Genomic DNA, 23,755 nt, shown 5'->3' on the forward strand with positions numbered 1-23,755 from the left:
TGAAAAAAAAGAAAAAGAAATTAAGATTTTTTAAATGAAAATAATAAGGATGCCCATCTTTTGGTGGTTACATTTTAAAACATGAAAAAAAAAATATTTTTAACTTTTTTTTAATAAATGATCCTCAAAAATATTTTGAAAAATAATATTTAAAATTGTGTTAAAAATATGATTTAAATTATTTTTATTATCAAATGGCTCTTAATTTCCCTTTAATTATAATGCCAAACCTCCATTATAATGCCAAAAATTTTTAATTATTGGAAAAAGAATAATTTAATAATATCAATGAGTAAAAGAAGGAATGGAGCACTTTTTATTTTCGTTTTTTAATTTTTTTGGTCATTATTAAAATAACCTAACATGCTCTATGAAATAAAACTCAGAAATTTAGGATCTATTTTGCAATTATTTTTAAGAATAATTTTTTGTTCTTAAAAAAAAAAAACAAGTTTGATAATAAGAAAATTGTTTTATGTTTTCTATTATTAAAATAGAAAATATGGTGTTTTCATAAAATATATTTTCATTATTTTTTATTGTTTTCATATTTTTTTTAAGTGTTTAAAAACATAATTATATAAGTATGTAAAATGATTAAAAATAAAGCATCGGTATAAATTTTATTTTTATAACATATTTAAAAATATGTTAAAAACATTTCAGGTTTCCAAATAAAATTTTGTTTTATAAAACATTAAATATCAGTTAAAAAAAACTATTATTTATAATTGTTTTTTAAAACAGTTAATAAGGTCTATTTGAAAACTATTTTTTAAAATAGTATTTGTCCTCCAAAACAAAAAGAGAAAAAGAAAAAAAAAACACTTTCGATAACAAAAAACCGTTGTATATTTTTCGTTATTAAAAATAAAAATAAAGTATTTTTGGAGAACAATTTTTTAGATGTTTTCATTTGTTTTCTTAAAACTCTTTTAAAAAACAATTATACAAATGTGTTGAATGATTAAAAATAAAGCATCATGCATATAATTTATTTTTAAAATATATTTAAAAATATTAAAATCATTTTAGGGTTTTCAACGTCTTTTTGTTCTATAAAATATCATAAAACAAAATTTTAAAACTTTTTTAAAATATAATTACCAGATAAAGTTTAACTTTTTCAATGATAATCAAATATTGAACCTCAAATCTTTACCTATTTATTTTAGGATATTTGTATTTTATTTTATAAATAAACAATAAATTTATAAGATCAGAGGTAGATCTCATATATTTAATTTACTTAAAATCTAAAATTTAAAAATCGAATTTAATTAAAATCAAACTTACCTAATCTTACCAAATTTTGGATTGAAATTAATCCCATTATCAACAATCAACAACACTTAAAAAAAGAAAAGAAGACAGAGAAAAAATTGAGTTGGTCTCTGATATAGTACTATTTAGATAAAATATTTATTTTATTTATTTAGTTATAATAAAAATAATGTTGTTTATTTTTAGTTTTATATATATAAAGCTGATAAACTTTCTCTTCTTCCAAACTAGTTGTGGAGAGAGATCTTCTGCAAGCGGTGGTTAGTGGTGACTTCTGGCAGAAGGTTCTCAGTGCTGAAAAAGAAAGGAAAAAACAATATAGAAAAAGGAAAGGGAAAAAAAAAGGAAAAAAAAAAAATTGGTGAAGGTGCTGAGGAACAAGAAAGCGTACGTAGATTACAATAACTAAAGAATTTTTTGTTGGGGTTTCGTGAAATTCTAGTAGATCTATCTCCTTACGTAATCGTTTCTGTTTCTATTCATTTGCTTCTGATTATCTCCGCATTTGCTTCAAGAATCTCTTCTGGAACCCTTTTGTTTGTTATGGTTCGATGTTCTCGTTTTGAGTTTTGTGTATGTGGGGTTGTCGTTTTCAATCTGGGGGACTGATTGGCTCGTATTGTTTGGGGGTTTAGCTTTCGTGGGTGTATTTAGATGGTGAGACGTAGATAATTGGGGTTTTATTGGTGAATTTTTTTGGTGGGTCTGTTGTACATAGGGTGGGTTTTTGAACCTCTGTGTCGGGTCGGAGTTCATTAACAATTTTGAAGGATTGAGGTTTAGGGTTGGGTGAAATATTTAGTGGGTACGTGGAGAACTGTTCTGTTTTTGCAGATTTCTATGGTGGGTCGGAGGTGATTAGGGTTTTTATTGATGATATATTTGTGGGTCTTTGGAAATTGTGCTGTATTTGCTGATTTCAGTGGTGGGCCTGAGTTGATAGGGGTTTTTTATTTTTATTTTTTTTTATCAAGGTTTAAGTTCTAGAATTGGGAACGTCTCAATTGGGTTGAGGGTTCTTTGCCTGTTGTTGAATTGGATCGTTCTGCTGAAGAACTTCAGGATTTGGCTTTGAAATTCCTTTCTGTGTGCTGGGTGGTATTTCTGGGCTATTGATAAAATGAGTTCGAATAATGAAGGAGATTTGGTTCAAGGGGCTAAGCTTTTTGTTCGTATTGCTCAGAATGGACACTCTTATGAGCTTGATTGCAATGAATCTACGCCAGTGGAGGTGGTCCAACAACTCATTGCATCCGTTGCAGGGATCAACAGCAACGACCAGCTTCTGCTGTCTTTGGAATGGAAACTTGAGCCGCCCCGGCAGCTTTCAGCTTACAATCTTCCATCAGATAATGGAGAAGTTTTTGTGTATAATAAAGCAAGATTGCAAGCTAATTCACCACCTCCTGAACCAGAGCTGGTTGACATCCTTGAAATCGTTGAACCACTATTACCATCCTCCTCCCACAACCCCCATCTGTTGGATGATGCTTCGGACCCTGCTCTAAAGGCTTTACCATCTTATGAGCGACAATTCAGGTACCATTTCCACAGAGGGCGAGCAATTTACAGCTGCACCGTAGTAAAATATGAGAACTGTCAGAGGCTTTGGAGAGAGCAAGGGGTGCAAGAGAGGGCACTGGAGATTGCAAGGGCTAATTTGGAACAATTCTATAGGGCGGTGCACCAAAATTTTGTGGATTTCATGAAGTTTTACTCACAGCAGCACCGTATCCATTCCGATCTTTTGATGAATTTTGGGAGGGATATAGATAAACTGAGATCTTGCAAGCTTCATCCTGCTCTACAGACAGCTAATCGCAAGTGCTTACTGGATTTTGTGAAAGAAGAGAACTTGAGGAAGTGGATGGAGAACTGTAGCAGCTCCCACAGGCAGTTTGAGACTAAGGTTTCACAATTTAAGCAGATGTATAGTGATGTGAAGCGCAAGGTCGATGATTTGCTTTCCAGCAAAACTTCGTTGCATACTACCAATTTAGAATTGATGATCAAGGAGCACCAGCGATACATAAATGAACAGAAGAGTATAATGCAGTCTCTGAGGTTAGGTTCTGTTGATTTTATTATACTATTATTATTCCTTGCTTTTTCCTTTAATTGATATGATTCCCCAAAGTTTCTTCTGCACTCATAGCATTCCTTTGTCGACTGATCTAGTTAGTTGATGTGGCTATATATTGCAATCGATCTGTAGTTTCTTCTGCACTCCTAGCATTCCTTTGTTGACTGATCTAGTTAGTTGAAGCCTCAAGAATCTTCAAATTCCATATGAGGCTCCACGTTTGCTCCATTCCAGCAACCACTATTTTCTTTGTGTGACACAAAGAGTACTTGGGGGTGAAGTCTATTTCTAGGAGTGATTCCTAGGGTCCTTTCAATTATGCTCTCCTTGCATTTTACTTTCTATATTGCATCAGAAAGCCTCAAGAATCTTCACATTCCATATGAGGCTCCACCTCCGCTCCATCAATAATCTTTTAAAATCTAGAAAAGCATTGAGAAATCCTGAACATTGAGAATAACAAAGAACACTAGCTGCATGTTGACCCATAATGAATGAGGATATGGTTAATTATTCACCAATAGTGAAAGATTGACAATTTCTTGTAAGCTAACGTGAGACTGCAACTTAGGCGGGTACAACCAAAGGCAACGTATACCTAACTTGAGTTTTTATAGGCTTGTGCAACTTAATTTATAATTTGGGTTGAGTTTGGGCAAAAAATGTCAACCCGAATTAAATTTGTTTAGGCTTGGGTTAGAGGGCTCGAGCAACTTGAGCCTAGCACAAGCTTGATTCTATATTTACATAAAATTTAAATTGGAAATATATATGTATATAAATATATAAAATTCATTAGTATCGTACTAATACTTGCTTCATTTATATTAAGATATATTTATTGTTTTCAATGTTTGGGATTGAAGCAATGTTGAGGATTAATTAATACTCTATAAAGATTTTGGTTATTTTGGTGTCACTAACAATTAGTTTTTTTTTTTTTTTTGTTTGGTTTTACTTTTTAATGTAATTTTACTATCATGTGAGAGATTGATTATGAACTTTTAAGTTATTTTGAGAAGCATATTTGAGAAATCACTTTTTCTTCTAATTTGATGAGTTGTTTGAATAAGAATTGAAATTTCATCGTGAAATATGTAAAAAATATAACTTTTATTCATAATTTGATTGTTGATTTGGAAATTGCTTGAAAAATATTTTTATTTATTTTTTATTTGTTTTTTTTTTCATTTTTTCATCTTCATTTTTTTTAATTATTTTTTGTGATTTTAGAGCTTTTGAGTCATTTTGTTGATTGTAGCATAGATTTGTGGCTATTGGATTGATTAAGCAAATGAATGTTATAAATTTACTTATTGAAATTGATTTGCCAATGTTCTAAAATTCGAGTTAATGAATGTTACTAATAGTTTTTTATTTATTAAATATAGGTTGATTGGTAAACTAGATGCTTTGCTTATATAACGTCTATTAATTGGACCAATCCAAATATATAATCACTAACTTGAGTCTGACCGATTTGAAATTGACTGTAGAAAAATAAGCTTGGGTTGAACAGTTTGCGTTGAACCTTTGTTGGGTTGGACTTTGGGTGAATGAGTTTCAAATACGGGTTGAGCTTGGGTTAATCATCAACCTAACCCAATCCATGTGAGTTGCACCCCTAAGCTAATGCCTTGTAAGAATTTTTGTCCACCTACGTCCTAAGCAAAGAAATTGGCTTTTTAAATGGACAAAAAAGGATGCCAAATCTCCCTTGCTAGAAAAGAACCTTGCAACATCAAACTTGCTTATATTAGATAACACTTTGGAAAAGAGGGAGCACTACCCATGTACATAGGAGGTATAAAATGAGTACCAAGGCTCTTTTGACGGCCCTTTTAATATATATATATATATATATATATATATATCTTCTCATCTATTAAAAAGAAAAAGAAATATACCAAAGCTATGAAACTGCTACCTCAATTTACACCTAAAGAAACAATGAAATCAAAAGAGGGCTAAAAACCCAATATAGAAGAAAAGTAGACTAAGGGCACAAAAAATAGGCAAAGTTTAACTTCATCATCACCTCCGACCACTCCAAATCCTCAAAGCATCTTCTATTACACTCTTACAGATTGAGCACAAGATGGAGAAGCACAATCCTCCATAACTTTGTCCTAGAGCCTGTTAATTGGCACCAACCTCAAAAAAGTTCCTTAATTGATTGAGGGTAAACCTATTACAACCCAAACAGTGAGAGTGCGAATGGATAGAATTTCTGAGCCATCCCATGATGGATCAAGAAATGATTAGAATATTATTCCTCCTCCTTGCGGAGGCAAGCTCTACTAGGTAATGGCCAGCTTCCTTTTTAGGTTGGTCCCTGTTTTAATTTTTTCCCAAGTTGCCTCCAAGCAAAGAAGCTCATTTTAGAAAACAGTGGTGGAATCGAAATCTCTTGAGCAAGGAAGCTGCCTTGTAACTCTGGACTTTGGAAGCCATAGAAAGATTTGATAGGAAATTTGCCATTCTTGGATAACCTCCATCTCAAGAAAATAGCTTTCTCTTAGAAGCACCCCTTGGATGCACTTAAAAAAGCTTGCTCCATCCCCAACACCCAATCGAAGAAGTTTCTTTGAAATTGAGGATGCCAATGACAATTGTCACCTAAACCCTCCCCGGGATCAACCACTCAGAGCGTTCTACTGGAGGCAATATCAAACACAGTCGGGAAGAAGAAACTTAACTTTTGACCAACATATCAAAACATCCTTCTTTCACAACTACTGATTGGATATACCGAAGAAAACCATAAACCATTGTCAGGAAAGCTTATTTGGAAATGAGGGAACAAATGACCCCGATGACACACCCTCTTAAAGGTCTGACACTCAAGCATGTTTGAGAAGCAATAACAAACAGTTCTTCAAAAAATTTTTTCAACCTTACTATACATCAAGCTAAAACTTAGTACATCATCCATCTCACATCTGAAAAATAGGGTTTAATACTTTGTTTTTGGTTGCCAAATTGTTTATGTTGGTGATAGCCTTCTTACATTTATGATTTTGGTAAAATCGTTTAAGCTAATGCTTACTTATCTTATTTCCACATGATACATTGGAGTTGGAATACATTTGTGTACCTTTTTTTTCATATGGTATATGGATTCACGCTTTTGCTTGTCCTGCATGAAAAAAAAAAGTGATAATAATGATGGGTTGTGGTCAATTTAGTAGGAATATTCTGGAGTGGTTTTAAAGAATGCAGAATTTTAAGATCATATCTTTCTAACCTTTGCAGTTAGTCTTTCTCATCTCATCTTTGGGTTAATAAGGTTTGATGTTCACAAGATTCCGGAAATCAACAGTGCCATGCATCATCATCTGCTGTACTTCTTGATTTATACTATTTATATTTTTGCCTTGAGGTGCTGTATAGTTCTATTGTTTAATATGACTAACAAAAAATTTCCATGCATATTCATGCAGTAAGGATGTCAGTACAGTGAAGAAACTTGTGGATGACTCTGTGACCTGCCAATTATCCTCTTCTCTTCGTCCTCATGATGCAGTTTCTGCCTTGGGTCCTATGTATGATGTCCATGACAAGAATCACCTACCTAAAATGCAGGCTTGTGACCATTCAATTTCCAAGCTACTTGACTTTTGCATTGATAAGAAGAATGAAATGAACAATTTTGTGCATAATTACATGCAAAGGGTAACATATGTTTCTTACATCATCAAAGACACTCGGTATCAATTTCCCGTTTTTAAGGAGGCAATGGCACGCCAAGATACTTTGTTTGCAGACTTAAAATTAGTCCGTGGGATTGGCCCTGCATACAGAGCCTGCCTCGCAGAAGTAGTGAGAAGAAAGGCTTCTATGAAGCTTTACATGGGCATGGCTGGACAATTAGCTGAAAAGCTTGCAACAAAGAGGGAAGCTGAGGTTAGGAGACGGGAGGAGTTTGTGAAAGCACATAATCCATACATACCTAGGGATATACTAGCATCCATGGGATTGAATGATACTCCTAACCAATGTGATGTCAACTTAGCTCCTTTTGACACTAGTTTGCTTGATATTGACATTTCAAACCTTGACCGATATGCGCCTGAGTATTTAGTAGGACTGCCTTCTAAGATTGAGAGGCATGGTAGTACCACCTCAAAAGGCTCATTTTCAATGTCTCATTCAGCTGAAGCTGAAGAGAACACTGTGGATGCCCTTGAGAAGTATGACTCAGAGGAGCTGCTTGATGGATGTGAGTTGGTAGAGATTGTTGGTACCAGCAAATTGGAAGTTGAGAATGCAAAACTGAAGGCTGAACTTGCTTCTGCGATAGCCTCGATTTGTTCCTTTGGCCTTGAAGTTGAATATGATTCTCTTGATGATAGTAAGCGGGATCATTTATTGAAGAGTGCTGCAGATAAGACGGCTGAAGCTTTGCATCTGAAAGATGAGTATGGGAAACATCTCGAATCTATGCTAAGGATGAAGCAAATACAATGTGTGTCTTATGAGAAACGTATTCAAGAACTGGAGCAGAAGCTGTCTGATCAATATTTGCAAAGTCAGAAGCTTTCAGGTAATAAAGATGCATCTGATTTTGCCCTTTTGGCTGCAAAGGCTGATGACTGTAAGTCAGAAATATCTGGTGATGGTGAAGGCCACATGCCTTACATATCTACCACTGAACCTATGGATGAGGTCTCTTGTGCCTCTAATTCTTTAGATGCAAAATTAGGGATTTTCCCTAGGCAAACAGGCAAATCCCGGGAAGGCTTGGATGAGAACATGGCTGATTCCTCTGGTATGATAAATCCTCAGTTGGATTCTTCAATGCTGGAACCACATCTTGAAGAATTGCAAGTCAGTGATAAAGATGGAAAAGATAAGATGGTGGAACAATTAGGTATGGCGCTGACCAACAGTTTCACTGCTGAAAGCACACCTGAGCCACTGAATGTCTTACCTTGTGATAGATCAGTTGAACCGGACATGAATTCTAAAATTAGCAACGATGTTGTACTGGAATTGCAAAGTAAACTTGCAGAAAAGACCAACCAATTGGATGAAACTGAAGCTAAACTTAAAGCTGCAGTGGAGGAGGTTGCCATGCTAAGCAGGGAGTTGGAGAATAGTCGGAAACTCCTTGATGAATCTCAGGTACTATTGGATGGAAGTGAAGAGCATAATGCTTTGTTTCATTGGGTGATAAGTAATTATTTTCATGCTTTGGGCAATTCATTTTAAAATTTTAAAATATTTAATTTATGCATTTTTTGAGTTCTGTGGGTTTAGAAAATTCCTGCCAACCAGGTCACTGTAGGTAATTGTTTTCTTCTTTGGTATTTTCACAGGCTCTGCCAATAATTATTTTCTTATTTTCTGAAATATGAAATTTAAATAATGCATTTTTAGACAAAAAAATTTAATTGCTATCTTTAAAGAAGCACTTTGGTAATTTCTTCAGACTTAGTCCACAACTTTGTTGTAGAAAGCTCATCCAATATATATATTTTTTTTCCCTAGTTGTTTGATGTGATTCCTGTCTTGAAATTGATCCTTTTCTCATCTGCATGTCCTGAATTGCTTGTTATACAATCTTAACATTCATATTCTGGATTGTTAGAGTGGCTCTTTTTTGTGTAATTTGTTGCATAAAGATGCCATCACTTGATCCTGCTTCTGGTCTTGACTTCCTTTATTTAGGTTGCTTTGCTATCTTACCTGGAACATGCTACTTCTTTGGTATACAAAACTTAGTCTGGAGCTTGGCATGTAAGTATGATTTGGTCCAAACCTATCTATATCAGTTGGAGCTTGATAAACTAGTTGCTAAATCATGACCAAGTATATCTTTGATGGTGAGCCTATTAGAAGTTAACTACGAAAGGTTTATCTTTGAAATGCTCAAGGTTTAATGGTTTATCAGCCATATCCTATTGAAGTTTGGGCTGTGAACGACTTATGAAGCGCAAGCAATCACAAGAGTGCTCTTAAATACCTTAAATTGAGGGAATCCTAACATTTAGAATGGGGGAGAGATTTTTGGATAACAAATTTTAAATGAAAATACTTCATGCAGGTATGAATTTTTTCCCCCAACAAAAAATACAAAAGAAGAAGAATAATTTGTAGTGAGTTTAAATGGTGCCTTAAGAACTGTTAGCTTTTTCTTTTTACTTATATTTTTCTCCCTTCTTTCTTCGAGGAAGAATAGAAGAGCTTCACTGTGAAGAAGAGACTGTTAACTTAATATGAACCAAGTTTTTTGTTTTAGTTCTTCAGCTTCAATTCTATAGCTTTTTGTTTCTAGCTTTGGCTAGAATTTAAAGCTGAAGCCAAAGCCATAATTTTCTTAATGACAATCTTGGTATTATGAACGCTTCGTTGAATAAACAACTTTCTGCATAAGCTAAAAAAAGGGGCGGCCACAAATAATAGTTTGTCCTTGCTTTCATAGTAAACTCTTTTTTAAGTTAGAAGCTCTTCTGGTAAAATGACCCAGTAAAATTACTCAAACACACTCAAAAACTCTTATTGAGCCAAAAGAATGCTTTTGGCTCCTGGTAAGCCAATCCAAATAGAGTTTCAACCATTAAACTTTCAAACAAGATTGCTTCCTCAAACCAACCCTTGGACTCTATACTAAAACTCTTCAAGTTTTAGATCCCTGTTTTGCCTCTTATACTCGCTTTCATTGAGCACCACCACAAAAACAACCATTGTGATTACCCTCCTTAATAAAGTATGATTGTGTCTCCCATTCAAGTAAAATTGAAAGGCAATGACACCGGTTATTTGACATATCAAAACAACCTAAGCCATCATCAAAAGAATCCTTTTATGATTCACTACTGTGAATTTTCTTAAACCAGCACATTTCAGATGCAAGATTAATTGCACTTGTGAAACAATTCTACTCTTTGAAGCAGACTATGTGCTAGACCTATTTTTCCAACCTTCATTGATTTTTTATGTTTGAATTTCTTCATGCTCATTAATTCAACATCTATTGCGGAAGTGTCAATTGGCATTTGGTTGCCTAAAGGGAAATTCTTGAGTTCCGTAGTGATATCTTTGTAAATAATTTTATGTTTTTAAAAATTTTGAATCACTCATGATGTGAATGCTTAAAAGCACTTGTGTTTTGATTAATAATAGGAATTTTAGTAGTGGGATTAAATGGATATGATAGAAAGTAGTAGTGGGTTCATATTCATTATAATATCATGTTTAGATTAAACTCCTGGGCACATGAATTTTCTGAGTATGGTATACTTCTATATAAGATCTTGTAATCTAGATAATAATAATGCTATGGTTATATATATTGTTTGTTAATATCTTTGTTAGTGTTTTGTTCGTCCACTGACAAATTTTACCTTCTGACATCAAACTGTTTGTTTATGTATTTTGAACTCTAATATGACTGGTGATGGAAGATAGGACTCTGATTGAAACTTCCAATTTGTTGGTCATTCCTCTTAATAACCCATAATTTATATTCATACATATGCACAGAATCTGTTTATATCACCATCTCTGTATTCTTTACCACATATTTAGTCGGTTAAGTTGTTTCTTTAATTTGATCAATCAACCAGTAAGACTGATATGAATAATATGTCCTCTTGGGTTGTTGAATTTTGGATGATGCTGATAATTATGGTTATACAGCGTTAGTTGCTTGTCTTTGGCAGCATTAGTTTGATTTTATCATCACAGACATGTTTGAATTCTGACTTTTTTCCACTTTCTCTTCTCTCTGTGGACACTCTGTTAACAGATGAATTGTGCTCACTTGGAGAATTGTCTACATGAAGCAAGAGAGGAAGCTCAGACTCACCTCTGTGCTGCTGACCGGAGGGCCTCGGAGTATAGTGCATTGCGTGCCTCTGCTGTGAAAATGCGTGGTCTTTTTGAAAGACTTCGGAGCTGTGTCAATGCTTCAGTTGGAGTGGTTGGTTTTGCTGATTCCTTGCGTGCTTTAGCACAATCTTTGACCAAGTAAGTTAGTTGGCAAATAGTAGTTTAATGTTTGCCTTACCATATTAGCATCTGCTGTTTGAATAATATTTCATCTGTTTTTCCTTGTTTTGGGAGCCTTATTTTATAATGTTAAAAAATTTCACATTGATTCTACGCATGAGAATATTTTTGACAAAAAGGAAAATCTAGTTATATTAGAAGTCTTGCTACCTAAGCTTAAAGCTTTATTTGGATCATGGAAATAAAAGGAAAGGAGGAAAAGTAGGAAAATTCAAAATTATCTTGTTTGGTTTACTATATTAAAAATAAATTATAGTAAAAATTATTTAGAAACTTATTCATTTTTAAATTCTTCATTCTTTGAGGATCATGACAAATTTGATGGAAGTGCAAAACATATAACACTGTTGTGTCTAGGCAAAATAATAAATTCCTTATAGGTTTGTATTTGTCCTTTTTTTTGGTGGTGCTAGTGTTGAGTTTTATTAGATGTTCATATGAACTTTTGATAGGCCATTGTCTTCCCGATTCTTTATTTGTGTTTATTGACTTTCTTTTACATATCAAGAAATAGATGAAATATATAGATAGATACATGCATACATATACACTTACACTTGTATATGTATTTTTATTTTTTATATATATATATATATGTGTGTGTGTGTGTGTGTGTGTGTGTGTAATAGGATTTGCGTATGGTAAGTAATTTCTTTTTTCTTTTTCTTTTTTTTTTCTTGATAGATAACATACCTAATTCCATAAAAGGTAGTAAGTGCAAAACTTAAACATAAGCATTGATTAAATATCATTTATCAAATATAAATAAACATTGAATTCTAGAGTTCTCTTGAAATCAAATTCACCAAATATGACATTATAATGCATGGTTTTTCATAAAATCTCAATACCAAATTCCTGTTAATTTTTTTTTTTTTAAAAAATGTTGATACCAAAAGTTCCAAGTTCTAACATATCCTATCAAGAAGGATTGGGACACCTAAATAGTAGATTTTTTTTTTTTTTTGTGGGGAATGAGAGGAGGGTGAACTTTTGGAAAACGAGTTGGTATCAGGATGAGTCATTTTGTGTTTCTTTTCCATATTTGCATGCTTTAACCTTAACAAAAGAGGCTTGGGTGACATTTGTGGAACTAGATAGGGGAGAGGTCATTGGAACCATTGTTTTTCTAGACATCTTAATGATTGGGAGCTAGATAATGTAAAACGATTTTTATTCCGACTACAAGGTAAGATAGTGAATAGAGAGGAGGAAGTCAAGGTAGTGTAGACAGATTTGGGTGGAATCATAGATTCTCAATGAAGTCTCTTCATTTTTCCTTGGAGCCAGGGAGTTCAATTCTTTTCCGGAAGGAGTCATTTGGAATCCATAGGTTCTATTTAAAGTTAGTATCTTTGCATGGGAAGCTTGTTGGGGAAAGGTTTTGACTCTTGATCAACTTTAGAGAAGAGGGTGGATGTTGGTTAATAGATGCTTCCTATGCAAAGTTGAAGAAAAGTAAATTGATCACATTCTTCTTCAGTCTTCACTATTCTAAGGCAAGAGTTCTTTGGCAGTTGCTCTACTCTTTGTTTGGTGTTCCTTGGGTGTTATTGGCCACAATGAGAGACTTTGTTAGGGTGACATGGATCCTTTGTTAGCAAAAGGTGTTTGAAGGTTTAGACAACCATTCCTTTATACATCTTTTGGGCAATTTGGAAAAAGAGACATCCTAGGTCATTTGAGAATGAGGTGCAGTCTATCCATGTTCTAAATAGCCTTGTCCTTATTAATTTTTGTTTGTGGTTTAAGTTGTACATAAGTGAAGGCATAATGCCTTTAATTGATTCCCTTGATTGGTTAGGTCTGCATTAAGGGAGGGTGTTGCTTATTGTTCTCTCATTTTGGTGCCATCTTTTGATGTTTCATTTGGTGCCTTCTTTTGATGTTCAAGGTATACATTTTCTATGGCACTTATTGATAAAATTACATCATTGCCTTTAAAAAAAAGCCAAAACCATTTTTTGAGAGGGTTGACACGTCACTAACCAATATAACCAAAAGGAAACTATGAGCAAGCACTAGTATAACTATATACCTTTATGGATTGTAGACCATAATCACATGTGTGATGTCTTTATGGACATATTAAGTGATTGCCTTGTTCTTTTTCGTATATTGACGTACTAAGAGATCATCCCCTTTATTTTCCTTATATCACTTGTTTGATAAGAAAGCTAGAAGAACTATAAATTTCCTTCAATTACCTATTTTAACAAGAGAACTATAGAATAAAGATACAAAGTTCACTTTCATAACCAAGCAACAAGAGTAAAAAACCTTCAAACTTGTATCTAATAGTTTTCTTTTATGTGGTCCCATCTGTCATGTGTTGGTGATTCCTTTGTTTTTTTTGTGAGGCTTCACAAGGTCAAATGACTCATTTAAGTTGATTGCTCATGTGGTTTCAAGCTATTTTGGGGTTGAAAATAAATCTAGATAAAAGTGAATTGATCTAAATATGAAGGGTGGCTAATGTGGAGGAATTGGCGTAAGAGTTAGGATGCAGGGTTGGGGAGCTTCCATCTACTTAGGTTTTGCCTTGGGGGCTCCTTTAATAATAGAATTAGTTTAGGATAGTGTGGGACAAAGGTTCAGTTGAAGGCCATTGATGTGGAAAAGATGATTTATTTCGAAGGGGAGGAAACTTATTATGATTCAAAGCACCGTATCAAGTTTGTCTATTTGTTTTATCTCCTTGTTCAATATTCTTAGAAAGGTTAGATTGAGGCTTGTGAAGATTCAAAGAGACTCTCTATAGGGAGACAAGTTTGGGGAGGAAAAGATGCATTTTGTGAAATGATTGATTGTTTGGAGGGAAACGAGTAAGGGTGGCTTGGGTATTGAATGCCTTTCTTTACTTAATAGGTGCTTCTTTGAAAGTGGTATTGGAGATGTGCTTCTGAAGGAGAAGCACTTTGGAAACAAGTTACACATGAAAGTGTGAAGAGGAAAAAGCAAGTTGGAGTTCTTGCAAAGTTTACCTATCAAAAAAAAAAGTTGGAGTTCTTGCAAATCAAGAGAAGGGTATAGAGTTGAGTTGTGGAAAGCTATCAAAAAGGGTTGAGACTTTTTTAGTAGTAGTGTATCCTTTGAGGTGGAAAATATGAGGAGGGTGAAGTTTTGGAAGGATACGTAGTATAGGGATGAACCCTTATATGCATCTTTCACCTCTTTGTATGCCTTCACATTGTCAAAAGAGACTTGGGTGATAGACATTTGGGACAATTTAGGTGAGGGATGCCATTTGAATCCTTGTTTCTTTTGAAATTTGAATGAATGGGAGCTAGGCAAAGTAGAGACTTGAAGGTCTGTGAAGAGGGAAGGGAAGACTAGTGGATGGGAATGATGTATTTCTGGTCAAATCTTTATATTCTGTCCTACAACTCGGGTGTTTAATTTCTTTCCAAGTGTGTATCATTTTGAATTCATAGGTCTAGTTTAATTATTTAAAGTGAAGTTTTTTTGCTCAAGAAGCTATCGAGGAAATATGTTACTTTGGATCTTCTTCAGAAGAGGGGTGGTTGTTAACAAATGGATGTCTTTTTTGTAAAGTGAAAAGGAATCAATTGATCACATCATCATTCATTGTGCCACAATTGGTAGTTGTTTTTCTCTTTATTATGTGTCGTTTGGGTCCTACCCTGTATGGTTGAAGATTCTTTAAAGTTGGTATGACTCTTTGTGGGAAGCAAATACAAGAATATTTAAAGAGTCACTCTTTTATGCCTTTTTTTTTCTAAAAAAAAAAAAAAACGAATTTGGAAGGGAAAGAATCATAGAATATTTGAAAATGAGGACTAGCTGGTTCAATCATTGAAGTGCTCTTTCCTTAGAAGTCCTTTGTTATGGGTTAGCATGTACATAGAAGAAGGGTCAATGCCTTTAACCGATTTTGTAGATTGGGTGAGATTTTTTAAGGGAGACAATAGTTTCTTGTAGTGTTTTATAAGACTAATAAGGCCTCTACGAGGTTATGCAAATTAGCCTTGAGGCTATAGCTGCAATATAGGTTGTTGAGGCTTAAGCCTCACCCGATTTAGGCTCATAACCTTGAGGTTGTTGATTCAAAGGGTTTTAATGGGTTTAGGGTCTTTATAAGCTTTTTATATATATTTTATTAGATAAGATGTTTAAGTCTCAATATTCATTGGTTATAATGCATTGTGTTTTTGTGAGGTTTTCATATAAATTTGTGAGTTTTGTCTTTGGTTTAGGACTAGGATTAAACCTTTTATAAATTACATGGAGAGGGACTGAAGAGACTGAGAAGAAGACATAAAGGAGTTGTTGGCCACTGTAATGGATAAATTCATATATAATTAATTTCATTTATTGATAGATAAAAGTTTTGACCACTATAGTTGATGGGTGAAGAAGAAGAATGCATAGACATTAACACTGATGTAGAAGATAATATAACAGTTAAGAGTGTTCAAAAGCAAGGAGCAGCCAGTTCAAGTACTAAAATACTTTCCTTAGTAATCTTATGTCATGGGGTAGCATGTACATAAAAGTAGGCTCAATGTCTCTTATTTATTTTGTCGATTGGGTGGCTTCTCGGTGAGAGAAGGAGTCATCGTTTTTTGGTTCTCCTCTCCCTTCTAGGTGTTTTAATATCCTTTGTACATGTCCCTATGTACCTTGGTGCAAAGTATCTTTGTTCGTTATTAAATTTTTTTATCTTTTTTACTTTTATATAAAAAAAATATAACAATTAGATATGATTATGTTTTCTTCGAAGATCCTAATAGTGATAGTGATAGTAGTGCTGAAGATCATTTAGTAAAGTCATGAGAGAGAGAGGGAGTTGGATTTTAAAAGAGAAAAAGAGGGAGTAAATTAGAAACTATTGACAGTGATAAATAATTAATTTGGTTATTATGAATTGTATGGTTTTCTTATTATTCAATTTTCAAATGATTTTGTTAGTATTTTTTTTTTCTCTTTTTTTAGAACTTTCTATTCTTTTTATTTATTTATTTTGAAAGTTGAGGCTTACGCCTTGTTCTTCGTCGAGGCTTACACCTCGCCTCATTTGGGCAAAATGCCTTAAAAATGCCTTTAGCCTTTTAAGACATTGGTTTTTTTGGTGTTCTCTATTTCTAGAAAAGTCTTTTGGTACCCATTGTATGCTGTGTACTTGGGTGTATAGTTTCTTTGTTTCTGTCTGTAAAATCTTTCTGTTCACTCATCAAAAAGAGGTTTCTTTTACATGGATTTACTTTCTAGGGAGAGAAATTTCATATTTTCTTACAAAGCGAAAATGGCCCTACTTTTTTTGTGAGGCAAATAAGAATTTCAGTAAGATTCCACCCAAAGAAAAGGGAGCACAGCAGTACTAGATGAGAATTATGTTAGGTGGTGCCCAGAGCCAACAAAACAAAAACAAAAAGAAACTAGGTCCTAATTATCAGATCACAGACTATATACAAAGTAGAGAAAAGAAATATTGTTGATTCCTTTAACACTACTAGACCACAGAAACAATGCCACGAGGAACATATCCTTCATTGCTCATTCTAATCTTTCATAAATAAAGCAGAAACAAACTTTAAGAAGTATTGAGGTTTTAGCAGAGCTTAAAATTTGTTTTTCCAAAATAAAAGTTGAATGCAAAAATTCTTTTTATTAGTTTCAGTTTTTCAGTTTAATATTCAATTTTTGGGTTATCTGCCTAGTCAACTTATAGTACATATTAGTCAGCATATTTACAATTAGTCTTGTACAAAGATGATACATCCACTTTGAGCTGAAAACCTAGAGGTTCATCTGTTTTCTGTTAGCTGAATGCTTATATTTATATTTATTTGCTTTTTCTTTATTGTTATTACCATTGATATTATTGTTGAATGTTAGGATTCACTTTGAGCTGGATTTCCTTCCTATTTAACTAGGTTGGAAGGTTTTTAAAATTTCTTTTCAAGGCCAAGTTGGACATGCTTGATAGGTATTCCTCCTTTCTAGGTTGTAGCAGTTTATTTAGGGGAGATAAGGCTTCAAAATTGTGTCACATGATTCTGTTGCTGAACTTGTAACTGTCCATAAGCCTAGCTGTTAGCCAAGGCTATCCATGAGGCTAGATTGTGATCATACTGATAAATGAGGTTCAACTGAACAATGCTTCCTTTCTAGGAGTTGGTATCACACCTATATGTCGTAACATGATTACAACAGGGAGAAGGATGTGGAATCCTTAAGCTACATAAGGTCAGCCAAAGAAACTTCTCTCAATATTGGCTCTCTGCTTACCTAGAAAATCTACCTCCTGTTTGTGCTCTCTTTATCTTAAGCTACAAACACACACACAAGAAGAAAAGAAAAAAAGGAGGAATATATAAAGGAAGATGGATAGGAATAACACATGAAGCATACATTCTAAACCAAAAAAAAAGAAAAAAAGGAAAAAAGAAAAAAAAGAATCAAAGAGTCATAAGGTCACCTGTAGAAACTTCTCCCGGTATGGGCTCTCTGTTTACCTAGAAAATCTACCTCCTGGTTGTGCACTCTTTATTTTTCCCAGCTGCACTTCTTTTTCATAAGCTATACACATGCACAAAAGAAAAGAAAAGGAAGAAAAATAAATAAAAGGGAAGCAACATTGAAATAACTCATGGAGCATACAATCTAAACCTAAACCAAAAAGAAGAAGAAAGGAGAATCAAGGAGTTGTAAGGTCACCCAAAGAAACTTTTCCCAACATTGTCTCTCTGCTTACCTGGAAAATCTACCCCCTTGTTGTGCTCTCTTTTATCTTTCATAGAAAGGGATGACATAGAAATAACACATGAGGTGTACAATCTAATAAAAAAAATTAACTGCTTACCTAGAAAATCTTCCTTCTGGTTGTGTACTCTCTCTTTTGTAGAAAGGGTGTAAAACAACTGGTGTCAAAATATAAGGGTTGTGCATGGCTGTGTTTGAGCATTTTGGCCAAATTTGTGCTGTCTCCCAGCATCCTTACCGAGTCAGTTGAGCTAAATCCCATCAAAAGCGGTTCACTATGCATGCCATCAAATGGGAGCCCACTTGGGTCAGTCATGGATGCATAGGTATATTCCTTTTCATTTCCTTGTGCATCTGTAAGGGCTAATATAATCCTTCTTTGCTTCTGGTGGGAAAATCAAATAGTTAACCCTTGGATTCCCCCATTGATTTTGAGGACTTCTCTAAAACACAAATAAATCACCTTCAAAAGTGTGTAACCTGTGATCAAGAGTTTTACCCAAACATTTTTAAAACTTGTGTTTTTCAAGTGTTGCTTTTAGCGTTAAGAAGCTCTTTTAATCAGAGCTTTTGTGTTATATCTTTTTATCAGCATTATGTCAGAAAAGCAGATAGGAGAAAGTTTAAGCAGTTGCAATATGGGTATATTGATATTCTGTTGATTGAATTGCAGTTCTTTTATTTGTAATGTTATAGCTGCAATATTGATAATAAGGATGATGTTGGATTGATTATCTTCCTGTGTAAATTTTCAGCTCCATCCATGACAATGAAGATGATGGCATTGTTGAGTTCCGACAGTGCATCCGAACCCTTGCTGATAAAGTTGGTATTTTGTCAAGGCAACGTGCTGAGCTGCTTGACAGGAGTTCAAAGTTTGAAGCTGGAAATAAACAACTTATGAAGGAGTTGGAAGAAAAGAAAGAATTAGTTAAAACATTATACACAAAGCATCAACTTGACAAGCAGGTAAACTATTCTCAACCTGTTTATGATGTTCTGACCATTTATGATTGGTATGATGTAGTAGCTAAACCGGTGGTGGTGGATCTGTGGTTGTAACTAGACCAAATCTTTGTATCTTATATATGTAGGCCAGCATGATCCTGTGATGGTTCACCTCTTTAAAAGTTGGCCAACTTCTAACTACATCCACCTTTATAGGAAAATTGCTTGAAAACTGTAACTTAATATGCTCATTTGACTGTAAAAACAAGAAAGTGGACTTGTTCTGGCTGGCTCCACCAATTAACTGTGTTATAGTTTTGTACATGTCTCACATATGAATAAGTGTTCCTCTTGTTCTGGACTTAAAATGCTTTATTACAGAGCCTGTTTAGTTTTTCCTTCTGTCTCTCTCTCTTTCTGACAATTTGGTAATCTTACATCAGGCAAACAAGGAAAGAATCTCATTTGGCCGTTTTGAAGTCCACGAGATTGCTGCGTTTGTGTTGAATTCAGCTGGCCATTATGAGGCGATCAACAGAAACTGCTCTAACTATTATCTATCTACGGAGTCTGTGGCCTTGTTCGCAGACCATCTCTCAAGGCGACCCAGCTACATCATTGGGCAGATTGTGCATATTGAACGGCAAACTGTGAGGCCATTGCCTCCTTCAATTCAGGCTGAGCATGGTAGAGGGGATCCAATAGATTATCTGACTTCTGACACGGGGACCAGTCGGTTGTCCTTGAATTCAGGATTAACTTCAAATCCATATGGTCTACCAATTGGTTGTGAATACTTCATAGTGACAGTAGCCATGTTACCAGAAACCACCATTTGTTCACCACCTCCTTCCTGATCCTGCTTCAGGTAGATGGACATGATGGAAGAAACTAAGTGTACATATATCTATATCTATAGCTATATATAATAAAGTATCCTAAAAAATGGAAAAAAAAAAAAAAAAAAAGAAGAAAAAACTCTGGTGGTGGGAGTTGAAAGTTAATCTCTCTTTTTTGTATAGCTGATGATGCAATCCAGTTTACCATCCCCTTTGTATATAAAGCTACCCACTGTGAATATTTATCTAGCTCTTTGATCTTTTAACTGGCCTTTATTTATCAGAACATTTGCTTAGTTTACTCAGGTTCATTGCTGACTCTTCTTTCTTTACAGGTGACTTTATTTTGCAGTTTTCATTTGGATTTGTCATTGCAATGAACAAAAATAACAGGGGTGCTGACTTTGTTAAGAAGTTTGTTTTTACCCTTTTATTAGTAAACCTGTTGAACAAACCGATGGAATCGATTTCTAGTCTACTTTTATCATTTGTTCTGTGGCCACCCATATAAAGAAGGGTCTTGGAGTTGAAGTAGGTATATGGTTAAGTCCTTTGTATACTCATGGCCAATTGGCTTGCATCAATAGAGATGAGCAGTATTCATTTGAAGAAATGGATTAGTAGCTGTCCTGGTTTCACTTTCCATTCTGATTTATAACTTATTTTCCCCCTTTCCTCATGTTTGATTTGCACACTATTTTTTGATTTCTAATCATGTTTTTACTAACAAATTTCTCTACGGTTACTTTTTGTATTCACCTTCACTGGATTTCATTTCTAATTATGCTTCATGATATTATTGCTTCTTGGGGAAACTGGTGAAGGACAGTAATGCAAGTAACATGGCAATTGTCTTTGATAACGTTATTGAAAACAAAAGTAGTTCAAAGATCAAATATTTTTAAGAATAAAAAAATAAAAAAGATCCTCATGTTGTAAATGAAAGGGTAGTGAATGACCACATTGATGGTCATTATGAACACCATTTACTCATCTTTAAGATGAGTAATGGGAGTTCATATTATGAAGCCTATAAAAGGCTTCTTACCCCCCATGTAAAAGCATCCCGAGAAAGAAAGAAAGCTCTTCCTCTCATTCTCTCTCTCTCTCTCTTTCTTTCACTTTCTCAATTCTCTTCTTTGATTCCTTCTTCCATATTATATATCAAAGTAAGATATATTTTATCTCTACTACTTTGATTTGCATTATATTTGTCTTTGTTTTACAACACGTTATCAGCACGAATTGCTCTGAAGGTAATTCTCGTATCTTAAACTTGAAGTTATTTATATAAAATAAAATTTTACATATTTATATTATTGTTGATTTGTTTTGTTACATATTGTTAAAAGTTATAAACAAATTATTTGATTTTGTTTATAATCAAAGTTATACCAATGTTATCAAGTTATTATAACTGATTTTAATAATATTGTTTTGTCATATATATGAAGTTATTTGACAATGTCGAATATCACAAAACTCGAATTTGTGGCACTTGACATTTCGGGAAAGAACTATCTATCTTGGATCCTTGATGCTGAATTACATCTTGATGCAATGAACCTTGGTGCTACGATCAAACAAGGAAATCAAGCATCCCTGCAGGATCGCGCAAAAGCATTGATTTTCCTTCGCCATCACCTCCATGAAGGTTTAAAAAATGAGTATCTTACGGTAAAGGACCCATTTACTCTATGAAGTAATTTGAAAGAAAGATATGACCACCAGAAAACTGTGATTATCCCAAAAGCTCGATATGATTGGATGCACCTAAGGTTGCAAGATTTTAAAACTGTTAGTGAATACAACTCTGCACTTTTCAAAATCAGCTCTCAATTAAAGCTGTGTGGAGAAAAAATCACAGAGGAAGACATGTTAGAGAAAACTTTTACTACGTTTCATGCCTCGAATGTGCTCCTGTAGCAGCAATATCGAGAGCGTAGATTTACAAAATATTCTGAATTAATATCATGTCTTCTTGTTGCTGAACAAAATAATGAGCTTTTGATGAGAAATCACCAGTCTCGTCCAACTGGATCTGAACCATTCCCTGAAGTGAATGCAATATCGTCCCAAACTCGTGGACGTGGACAAGGACAAGGACGTGGTCGTGGTCGTGGAAGAAATCCCCGATGCCATGGTTCATATAGTAATAATTCTCAGAAAATGAAAGCCTCATTGCACCACCAGAAGTGGAACAATACTGAGACAATACAAGAAAATGGGAAGTGTATACAAGATAAACCTCCTAAGAACCATGAGAATAATTGTTATAGATGTGGTATGAAGGGGCATTGGTCGCGTACCTGTCGTACGCCCAAACATTTGGTCGACCTTTACCAAGTATCAATAAAAGCTAAAGGAAAAGAGATAGAGATGAACTTTACCGATGGTGATGGATTGGACCTAACCTACTATGACATTGATTTCTTTGGAGGTCCCAATGAAAAAATAGACCATTTGATAAATGATGAAAAAATTAACATTGATTGATGTTACTTTATATATAAAATAATATATTATTATGTCTTATATTTACATCTGATTTACTTTGTTATTTACATTATGCCCTATTTTTTTTGTTATATCTGAAATCCATGTGTTATTTGGTCTCAAGATGAATGAGGATGATGTATGTCTCGCGGACTGTGCGACCACACACACAATTCTTCGAGATAAAAGATATTTCCTCGAATTGACATTAATAAAAGCTAATGTAAGTACCATATCTGGTACTACAAACTTAGTTGAAGGCTCTGGAAGAGCAAACATAACGTTGCCAAATGGAACTAGATTCCATATAAATGACGCGTTATATTCTAGCAAATCCAGAAGAAATTTGCTCAGTTTTAAAGATATTCGCATAAATGGATATCATATTGAAACTATGAATGAAGATAATGTAGAATATCTTTATATTACTTCCATTATATCTGGCCAGAAGCTTATAATGGAAAAACTCCCGGCTTTTTCCTCTGGGTTGTATCATACAACTATAAAGCCTATTGAATCATATGTTGTCATGAACTAGAAGTTCAACGACCCAAAAGTTTTTGTCCTTTGGCATGACAGGCTAGGTCACCCAGGGTCTTCAATGATGCGTCGAATAATCGAACACTCACATGGGCATCCATTAAAGAACCAGAAGATTCTTTCGCCCAATGAATACTCATGTGCTGCCTGCTCACAAGGTAAATTGATAATCAGACCATCTTTTACTAAAGTCATATCTGAGTCACCAATCTTTTTAGAAAAAATACATGGGGACATATGTGGGCCTATCCATCCACCATGTGGACCATTCCGTTATTTTATGATCTTAATAGATGCTTCTACTAGGTGGTCACATGTTTGTCTCCTTTCTACACGTAACGTAGCCTTTGCTAGACTCCTTGCACAAATAATCAGATTACGAGCACAATTTCCAGATTATCCAATTAAGACAATACGTCTTGATAATGCTGGCGAATTTACTTCTCAAACATTCATTGACTATTGCATGTCAGTAGGGATAAATATTGAGCATCCTGTTGCTCATACTCATACTCAGAATGGTTTAGCAGAATCCTTCATCAAACGTCTCCAATTAATAGCTCGACCATTACTAATGAAAACCAAATTACCTACTTCTGCCTGGGGACATGCTATTATGCATGCTGCAGCTTTAGTCCGTATTCGACCTACAACTTACCATGAATACTCCCCTTCACAACTTGTGCTTGGAAAACAACCAAATATCTCTCACTTACGAATCTTTGGTTGTGCAGTATATGTACCAATTGCACCTACACAACACACTAAAATGGGTCTCCAACGAAGACTTGGGTTTATGTAGGTTTTGATTCTCCATCTATCA

At 34.3% G+C, this 23,755-nt stretch overlaps 1 protein-coding gene across 2 annotated transcripts; it reads left to right on the plus strand.

The window, feature by feature from the left end:
• The first annotated feature begins 1,522 nt into the window (after positions 1–1,522).
• LOC117924937 (autophagy-related protein 11) lies at positions 1,523–20,539 on the plus strand. 2 transcript variants are annotated; one of them, XM_034843681.1, is made up of 6 exons: positions 1,523–3,348; positions 6,811–8,494; positions 11,121–11,341; positions 18,865–19,078; positions 19,501–19,925; positions 20,232–20,539. In XM_034843681.1, exons 1-5 carry the CDS (start codon positions 2,405–2,407, stop codon positions 19,912–19,914), a joined length of 3,477 nt encoding a protein of 1,158 aa, XP_034699572.1. In that variant the 5' UTR covers positions 1,523–2,404; the 3' UTR covers positions 19,915–19,925; positions 20,232–20,539. The 2 variants fall into 2 exon arrangements, with proteins under 2 accessions (XP_034699572.1, XP_034699571.1); XM_034843680.1 differs by having other exon boundaries at positions 19,501–20,509.
• The last annotated feature ends 3,216 nt before the right edge of the window (positions 20,540–23,755 follow it).

The sequence above is a fragment of the Vitis riparia genome, chromosome 11 (genome assembly GCF_004353265.1).
Source record: "Vitis riparia cultivar Riparia Gloire de Montpellier isolate 1030 chromosome 11, EGFV_Vit.rip_1.0, whole genome shotgun sequence".
Classification (NCBI taxonomy): domain Eukaryota; kingdom Viridiplantae; phylum Streptophyta; class Magnoliopsida; order Vitales; family Vitaceae; genus Vitis; species Vitis riparia.